The sequence below is a fragment of the Rhinichthys klamathensis genome, unplaced genomic scaffold (assembly GCF_029890125.1).
Source record: "Rhinichthys klamathensis goyatoka isolate OS25496 unplaced genomic scaffold, OSU_Roscu_1.1 h1tg000001l_1, whole genome shotgun sequence".
Lineage (NCBI taxonomy): Eukaryota > Metazoa > Chordata > Actinopteri > Cypriniformes > Leuciscidae > Rhinichthys > Rhinichthys klamathensis.
In genome coordinates, this window is record NW_026606555.1 from 5270393 (window position 1) to 5280254 (window position 9862).

General features: G+C 38.8%; 1 protein-coding gene across 1 annotated transcript; it reads left to right on the plus strand.

Annotated features, from left to right (window-relative positions):
- The first annotated feature begins 921 nt into the window (after positions 1 to 921).
- Positions 922 to 4637, plus strand: marcksa (myristoylated alanine-rich protein kinase C substrate a). The gene is made up of 2 exons (XM_056251664.1): positions 922 to 1295; positions 2949 to 4637. Exons 1-2 carry the CDS (start codon positions 1200 to 1202, stop codon positions 3555 to 3557), a joined length of 705 nt encoding a protein of 234 aa, XP_056107639.1. The 5' UTR covers positions 922 to 1199; the 3' UTR covers positions 3558 to 4637.
- The last annotated feature ends 5225 nt before the right edge of the window (positions 4638 to 9862 follow it).

Here is a 9862-nt window from a genome sequence, read left to right on the forward strand (position 1 = left end):
CGAGCTTCCATTTACCACAACTGATGTGTGAGCTGATAAATGTTTATATGTGAATAAAACTCTAAGTTCAATCTGTTCATCATATAAAGCGACTGTGTCTTTTCAGAAAGTTTGGACTAAACCGCTCAATTCAAATGGATTAGTTTTATGATCTTTTTATGAATGTTTTGAAGCATCAAATTGGTAGTTGCGTAGCTGTCAATGGAGGGACAGAAATCTCTCAGATTTCATCAAAAATATCTTCATTTGTGTTCTGAAGGTTTGGAACGACATGAGGGTGAGTAAATTTCATTTTTGGATGAACCGTCCCTTTCTTTAACATGCCATTAAAACTAAATAAAGCATTGAACTGTCCCCCTTCTTGCATGTGTGACTGCTAACATGTTATCGCTCATGCAAATTATTTAGGCTACATGAATAACAGTGTCACTTTACAAATTAACAAAAAAAAGTGATGATGTTATGCACAAAGGTCTATCTTTTTATTTTGCATCTTAAATAACTTTTATTTTGTGAATATTAACTTAGATTTGCTGGAGATCAGTACACATTTGGCAGTCAAATAAATAAAAGGGACGTGTTTCTCAAATTATTAGAAACAAGATTATTACTAGAAAAATCACGTATCTTTAAAAGTAAAATGTTGCTTAATTTTTTTTAATGGACAAATTAAAAGTTTTGATGATAACCTCATGATGAATGCTGGGACAGATGTATGGATTCTCTAAAATGATTCTTGGTTTTATATTTACAACAATGTCAGTTTCTATTGTTCGCTTCAGACAGTAAGACGCGCCCAGATTCAGACGCTCTGCTACGTTTGGCTGGTTCAGATTTAAGTCGCGCCCTCTCGCTGATAGTCGATCCTGATTGGTCGACGACGGCTCCGAGTGACGTCATCGCGCGGAATGCCCATTCATCGGTGCAGTTGGGCGTTGGACTCCGCATCTTATTAGCGACCAGGGAAATTTCTCCATTTTCTGTGCAGTCTGGAGTGTTACGGGCACAAATCTAGGATTTAAATAAATACTTGCACTTGCCAGGGTTTTTCCTACCGGTTTCCTTCTCTGAGACTGGGTTCGCTCGCTTCGTTGACTCGCAGTGAGCTCGTCGGCCAGGTGTTTATTCCGGGGAAGAGGCTTCGCTTGTTGCTCTTTGTTCTGTGCTGGGTCTGTTGAGCTCTTTGTTGGAGTGAAAGCATGGGAGCGCAAGTCTCTAAGACAGCTGGAAATGGAGAAACAGCTGCAGAAAAACCCGGAGAGGCTGCAGCTTCACCATCCAAAGCCAACGGACAGGTAACCGTTATAAACCCGGTCATTTCACAGGAGAACTGGTTTAATCATGTTGTGTTCATTATTGGAGTTCTGCTGGAGACCCCCATCAAACAACCACACGAATTATGCCATGTTTATTACCCGGGCGCTTTGTCAATCCTTAATATCCAATATATAAGAAGTTCTTATGTATTAAATATATGTATGATCGTAAAATCTTGCTTAAATTGTTTCCGAAATCAGATTCGGCGTTATTTGTTCAGGAGAAGCCTTTGTTTCGAATTGAATAGCGGTTTTTTTTGTGGGGAGTTGAGGTTGTGTTGGGGTTATGCGGACAAACTATAGGGGATTGTGTGGGTAATAATTTAATTTGCTGTTTCAGTGTGTGTGTGTTTTTTTACCGTCTTGAGAACGAGGGGGAAATGTGGGGGTTGATTGTTAGAGTAACAATGACTCGCCACGCCTTTATTCACAGAGGTTAGACAGACGCTTCAGGATCACAATGGATGGAATCCGTCCATAGGGGAAATCGCATCAGAGCAACGAAAACGGCTGTAATCATCAAATACATTATAATGTGCCATGATGGCCATTCATACAATCGCTGTTTTGTACAGGTTTTTGTGCTTTTTTTGGCGCGGCGTTGGTGGCGGAAGTGCGCCTCTGGCGGTTATGTTGTGTTTTACACTAAGTGTAACGCGCCTCGACTCCTATGGCAAGCCGTTTATACTTTTAATCATTCAGGATATGAATTCTTCATATCAACAATTCAATTTTCACTAGTTAAAATGCTAATTCTTGATATCAGGAGTTAGATTTCTACTAGAAACAATGGCCATTTTTGATTTTTTCCTCAATTTTCCTCACTAGCTAGTAAAAATGTTAATTCTTGATATAAACAATGACGTCAACACTAGCAGAAGTACGAATTCTTGATATCAATAATTCAATTTCAACTAGTAAAACCTATATTTCTTGATATCTGTAATTGTATTTTCACTAGTTAAATGTCTCCATAGGCTGCCATTGTTATTCAATTATTGATATCGAGAATTTATTTCTTAATAGTTGAAATTCACAAATCAGAAATGTAACTCTTAAGGTCCTTGCACACTGAGTTAGAAATTTCTGCACATAAAAAAAAAAAATACAACCTCATGTTGTGTCAGTCACGTTTACACACTGCCTCCGAAACTTTTGTCCGCCATAAAGATATTCGCATCGGGTTCGATTTTCTGCGTTTTTCGCATCCGTAGCAATCATTTTGAGAGGTGTTTTGACAATCCAGAACCACCGAATGACGAATACGAAAATTTCAGACTTTTACTATTACAAATCCTACTGTTTGATATCATGATTGTCATTTTAGATATCTGAAATTACTCTCCTTATTATTCATATCAGAAATACATTTTCAGATATAACAAATGTAACATGTCGTAATACATTTACAGATATCAAGAATTAAAGGGATTGTTCACCCAAAAATGAAAATTAGCCCATGATTTACTCGCCCTCAAGCCAATCTAGGTGTATATGACATGCTTCTTTCAGACGAATACAATCGGAGTTATATAAAAAAATGTCCTGGCTCTTCCAAGCTCTGTAATGGCAGTGAGTGGAGGATGGGAGTTTGAAGCTGGATGTGTAATAATGCTCTGTGTTTTGCTTCAGGAAAACGGTCACGTGAAGGTGAACGGAGACACGTCTCCAGCGGCGGCTGAGGAGAAAGCGGAGGTTCAGGCTAACGGCAGTGCAGATGGAGAGACGCCTGAGGATCCTGCAGAGAAGGAGCCCGCGGAGGGAGAAGAGGAAAACACAGAAGTGAGCGCTCCCGCTGGAGAGGAGTCCGCCAAACCTGAGGATGCTGCAACTCCCTCCGCAAGCAACGAGACGCCGAAGAAGAAGAAAAAGCGCTTCTCTTTTAAGAAATCCTTCAAGCTAAGTGGCTTCTCTTTTAGGAAAACCAAGAAGGAGACTGGAGATGGAGCTGAGGATGCGGTGGAGGAAGACAAAACTGAGGGAGCTGAAGCTGTTGAAGGACGAGCGTTAGAAGAGAACCCCAAACCAGCAGAGGAGCCAGCCGGAGAAACCAAACCAGTAGAGGAGAAACCAGTAGAGGAGCCCAACGCTGCCAGTCCTGCCACTGAAGAGCCCAAAGAGGAGGAGAAACCAGAGGAGTCCGTGCCAGATCCCACTGCCTCTCCGAGTGAAGCGCCTGCTCCCACGGGACAAGAAGCAGGAGCCAGTCCCGAGGACCGCCCCGAACCGGCCACAGAGTAAGAGAGAGAGAGAGATGGAGAAAAAGAACAGATAATCAAGGAATATTTCCGTTGTACAATGGAGTAGTGCCAGGGTATTGGACTTTGGAGAACTTTGTCTGCAACAAGGAATATTTTAATGATTTTTTTAGTCTTTAGGGTTTTTTTTATATCTGCCCCTCCACAAATCTCGCTCGACCAATGTGGTTATTCCTAGAGCTGTGAAATAGATGGCTGAATTGAATACAGAAAAAAAGTGATATTTATCTATTTTTGGCATCAGTATTAACTCTTTGTTTTTTGGGGGGGATTTTTATACAAATAAAACTGTAAACTTGTTTAAAATGTCTGGACATGACTGTGGATAAAAGGCAGCTTGTTTAGGGGTCAAAAGGGGATGCAGGTATTAGGAATGGGAGTTTTTTTTTTTTTTATATATACATGTGGCACCTTGATCACTCAACATTAAACCACAGACGTAAAGAAAAGCCCCAAAACAGAATGACCATCAATTCATCCACTACAGTTTACAACACTAAAGTGATTTCATTTTTTTATATGCTAAATTCCAGCCAGTATAATCAACAATGCCAAGTTTATAACTACATATTTTGGGAACTTTAAACACTTTTAGCTATCTGTGATTTCAGTAGGAAAGCGATTTGCATATGCTTTATGGTGTATTGCTGGTTCTATGAGCTTATTAAAGTGTAAGTATGTATAGAAGGGGTGTTTTAACTGTGATTATTGTACAAATGATATCTTGATCTCAAGAAGCACATGCAGCTCTTTTATCATCCTTAGACCATTGGAGCAAATTTTGAAGTCAAACCAAGCTGTGACACGTGTTCTGGTTCCTGTTTATACTGTGCTCTGTTTTGATTACAACAGATGATGCCTTTTGACAAAATTAAGGAACTTGTCAGATGCAATGTTTGTGTAGCATCTTGTCTCTTTCTTTTGTAAATATTGGAGAAGCTTTTACGTTTGACTTAGAGATTGAATGTAACTTTGCCTACAAAATTTCAATGAAACTTGCTGAAGGTGTTCTACATTTTTTGTGAGTACACTAAAAGAAAAATAAATGTGAATAAAATTTGAATCGTTTCATCTCTTTTATTTACAAGCCATTGATAATTAGTTGCCATTAATCTTTAAAAAAAAATGCTTTTTGTTTAAAACATTTAAAACAAATATTTTAGACAATAGTATGTTGCATTGTCACATGTCCTTACCAAGTGGAGCAAGTGAAGGATTTAAGATTTTAAAGTAATTTTGTGTACAAAAACCTTCATCCTTCCCTCGCGTTCTGTAACAAATCCTTTCCTCAAGGGTGAAAATGATCCGAAGCCCTAAAATTATACTTTATTTTTTTTTTTCAAAAAGTATTTCTTTTTTTGTTCTTTTTTTTTTTAATGCACTTTTGTTCTTTTTTATTATATATACCTTTAAATTACTAGATTTGATCAATAAATAGTAATTTAAGCCCATTCCTCACTAGCCTGGCTAACGTCAGACCACGTCTCATTGCGATTGAGATGTGGTCTGGGAACCACATGTTCATTTTCTCGTATTTGAGGCGTGGTTTACGAATGCCCAGAGCCGTTTATTTGGTGCTACAAATGTCTATCAAATGTGCCTGTACGTAGCTCATAGCCAATCGTTTCAATTATACCAGATGACGTATGTAGAGCGACAGAAATTAGACGAGGAAGAAGACGATGGGTCAGAGATTTATGTGTACACGAATGGCATATCTAAGGCTGCATCGAAAGGTAACTTCGCGTTTGATCCATAGGTATAAACAAACTGCTTCAGTGTGTCGCATAGATGTCGTCATCGTCTTGCTGCTCCCTCCCTGTTCTGTGATTGGTCCCCTCGCTGAGGCAAAAATCTGGTCCATGGTATCCAGACTGCCTAGCAGCGTGAATAAAATCGCGCTGCGCAAAGGCAGCATGAAGAAACCCAGGCTAATTCCTCACATTCTTTCAACTTAAATTCAAAATGACAATTTCATGCATAACCATTTTAATTCAGCTCAAAATATCTTCCATTGGGTGTCTTTGCCGAACTCTTCTGGAAAAAAAAGTATATAACATGATATTTCATGACTCTTGCCACTAGATGGCCTTATAGCTCTATATGGAGCAAATGAGCTGTTTCTGCTGGGTCCTAAAGTCAGTTTTTCTTCAGTATGCATTCCGATACACAATACACAAGTTTTAGCATTTTTTGTTTGAATTTTGAGCATTTTTTGTTTTTTTTTCTATGTGTACTGAAGCATCCCTCGCATTCCATTCATTCCTATGGACGAATGATGGGAACTCTGAACTCCGATCGATTGCTCCTGTCTGCCTTGCTGCTGGTTTGCGTCTGTATGCTCCGTATAGCTTTCTGCTTTGAATCTCTATTTACTATCATTCCTTGTTGTTTATATTGTTAAATATAACTTACTCATCAACATATATTAGATATTGTCTAATATTGCCTATCACATTAATTTGACATCCCTAGCTTTTATCTAAATCGTTATCGCTATCACAACACGCTAGTATCTTGCTAGCATGTTAACCTGCCATCCATGCTTGCCGTCTTGACTGCCTTTTATGAGTCTATTAAACAACTGGTAAGAAGGATCAGTCAACAAACGTGGTGAGTAATGTTATTGTCACTTGCACTTCGTGTCACATGTATGGTATAGCCTTCTCTGTCAGTGCCGAAGGCTTCACATGTGATAAATGCAGGGAGATAGTCAGGACGTGAGATGCTGTAGTCGCGGGACAAATCACAGCTCTTCCGTTCCGATTACAACATTAAACCGGTTCTCCCCACTCAGTGAAACACCCACTGAGAACCATGTTGAATGTTCCCTAGTTATTGGCGATTCTATTACACGGAACGTGAAAATAGAGACACCAGCCACCATAGTCACATGTTTGTCGGGAGCCAGAGCGCCTGACATCAAAGCAAATTTAAAAGTGCTGGCTAATGCTAATGGTAAATTTTCTAAGATTATTATTCACGTCGGCACTAATGATGTTCGACTTGGCCAGTCGGAGATCACATAAAATTAACATTAAAGAGGTGTGTGAACTTCAGTGTTGTGTGTAACGCGTTACAGTAACGTAACTACTTTTTCGGGTAAAAAGTAGTGTAACACGCTACTACTGAAAATTTGGTAACGAAACGTGGTTCCTTTTTCAATTCGGCAAAACGTTACTTTTCCCAGGGAAAGATTTGACAGCGATCTCCGTCATTTGACAGATTTGACAGCGATCGCCATCTCAGTGAACGCCTACAGAGAGAAATGCACACAATGGATTACATAATCAGAGAGTAGCCTATTTCTTTTCGTTTTGAATTGTTTCGTTTAAAGACATTTCAAGTTTTCTATATATAGATATATTTCTCATGTCTGTGAGGCATACGCTGAGTTTCAGTTAATTTATGATGAGATGCGCTCCAGTTCACGCGCAACAAGTGACCGCGCCGGCGCCTCCATGTCATGATTATATTGTCTGCTATATTTGCTTCTTATTTATTAAATCCAGGCAATTCGCCTTTGGCTAAGCCCTGCCCCCCTTAGTTACTGTTGCTACGTCCGACAAACAAACTTCATCTGGGCTCTGGTATCAACATGGCTTATGCTGTGACAGCTCTTCCTGCTGAAATTTTATCAAACTTTTATAAAGCAGCAAATAAAGTGTCCGATAGAAGTAGGCAAAAGGGGCTGCAATATACGTTCGAAGGCTATATTCACGACACATACAGGTGAAACGCAAGGAACAACAAGGCATCCAAATAGAGGCAAAAGTATACCGGTCACAGTCAAAAAATTAACCACCGCATATCCTACTAATCGAGACAGAGGCTGGGACTAACAATATCAAGGAGCAACACTGTTCATGCAAAGCTGGGTAGGTCTCTATTCACTTCTATAATCGTTATTACAAAGCAAACGGACTACGCATAACGTTGTATTTATTAGCAGCGTGTGCTAGACGACACTTGTCAGGATTTGACTTCGGTTTGGGAAGGGGAAAAAACGGACACCCACCTCCAACCTCTCTGGGAAACGCGTATCTGTGTTACAAATTTCCCAGGCACAACGTTTAACCATATTTTTGATAAAACTATGACAGTAATAGCCTGCCGAGACCAAAAATATGAGACGCCTGTGTTAAAGTCAATGGAGCGCTGTGAAAAAGTGTCGGACCACTGTGGGAGCTTGTTCTTGGCTGCGCTGTGATTGGTCAATTTACATTCTAGGGTGTGGCTTAGCCAAAGGCGAATTGGTTGATAAAAAATTTATTAAAATTATGATACAATTTATACAAAACGAAATTCACTTTAACGAAATGCTTTCTTCAAAACTAAACTTAATGAAGTGGTCAAAATCATGTCTGACCGAATGTCTCCCGATATATTGCGCATCCATCTTACAAATGCGGTTCACTTTTCATAATCAACATAGATGGAAAAAAAATAACATTATAATATTTTAACAAATATGAAACTAAATGCGCTTATTTAATGGCTACAACACGTATAGTAGGCCTAGACTCTCTATTTGTACAAATTGCTGCACATTCATTTAATTCTGAATTTTGCACATAAGTTGAAAAAGGCATTTGTTTACGTGCATAGTAAAACATATCTGCAACATTTATCAAGTTCACGGATAATTGTGCGTGCATTTATTAATCATTATGATACTAAAATCATAATAATGTAGGCTATACTATGTACAAAAAATCAGATGAGCCCAGAATATGAACGCAACGCGTTTAATTACACGTTAAGCATTTTCCTCCCATAGAAAACCATTATAAGAAGAACGCTTAGTTTGGCTCAATGTAGATTAGAATATCCCCTTATTATGTCGAAATAACAAGATAAGTTTTCTTTTTTTTCTTCACCATGCGGTTCAGGACTTCCATAGAATACAGCCTGAATATAATTGCTTCCAGAAATTATTTTTGGGGGTGTTAACGGGGTGCTTTGGTCTTTCTTGGGGTTTCTTTCTTTCTAGCCTCTCCCTAGCGCCACCCATGAATATGCCTATCCATTAACGGGCATTTCTTCATAAATATAAAAATTGATAAATGCATTATGCATTTATGGCATTATATATGGCATTATGCACAGTAGAACTTTATGTAGGCCTACGCATTTAGGAACAGATATTGGGTTCTGCCCAAAGTCAAGCAACATAAAAGTAATGTAAAAGTAACGAGTAACGTAAAAAGTTACTTTCCATATGGGGTAACTAAGTAAAGTAACAGATTACTTTTTTTAAGAAGTAACGAGTTACACTACTTTTTAAAAGTAACTTCCCCAACACTGGTGAACTCGCAAGTACGATGTCAGGCACTGTAATTTGCTCTGGCCCCCTTCCTGTTCGAAGGAGTGATGAGAGTTAGTAGACTGTCCTCACTCAATGGATGGCTGTCTAAGTGGTGTCTGCAAAATAATATAGAATTCATAGACAATTGGAAAAGTTTTAGGGGCAAACCTGACCTGTTGAAAAGAGATAGTATTCATCCCTCCTGGTATGGTGGGGCTCTTCTCTAGTAATATGGCACATAGTCTTAGAGTTCAAATATGACAATCTGGGGCTCCGGTCAGGAAGCAGACAGACTGGCTAAACCGACCGTCCGCCAGCTGTCTCACGTCACTGAGGGCAGATAAATCCCATCACATAGAGACTCTTTCACTTAGATATCATCATATAGAGACTGTGTCTGTTCCCCGAATTAGGATAAACAAAAAACTCCCAAACCCATCTAAGGGTAAAAATTTGATTGATGTTCAAATATAATGCAGATGAACAAATGATAAAGCTCGGGTTGCTGAATATTCAATCCCTTTCTTCAAAAGCACTTTTTGTTAATGATATAATTACAGACCATAACCTAGATGTGCTGTGTTTGGGTAAAACCAAACCAATTACTTTACTTTAAATGAGTCCACCCTGCAAGATTACTACTATAAACACAAGGCTCGTTTAAAAGGAAAAATTATTGCTGTAATTTATAGCAATATCTTCAGTATTACTCAGAAATCTTGTTTCAAATATAATTAATTTGGAGTGATGGTGCTTTCTGTGCCGTTACGTAGAGTAAGTGATAAATACCGTTTGACTTTTATGCTGGCTACTGTATACAGGCCACTAGGGCACAATTCAGATTTTATCAAAAAAAATTCTGATTTTCTATCAGAGTTACTACTGGCTGCAGATAAAGTCCTAATTGTTGGTGATTTTAATATCCATGTAGATAATGAAAAAGATGCATTGGGATTGGCATTTAAAGACATTCTGAACTC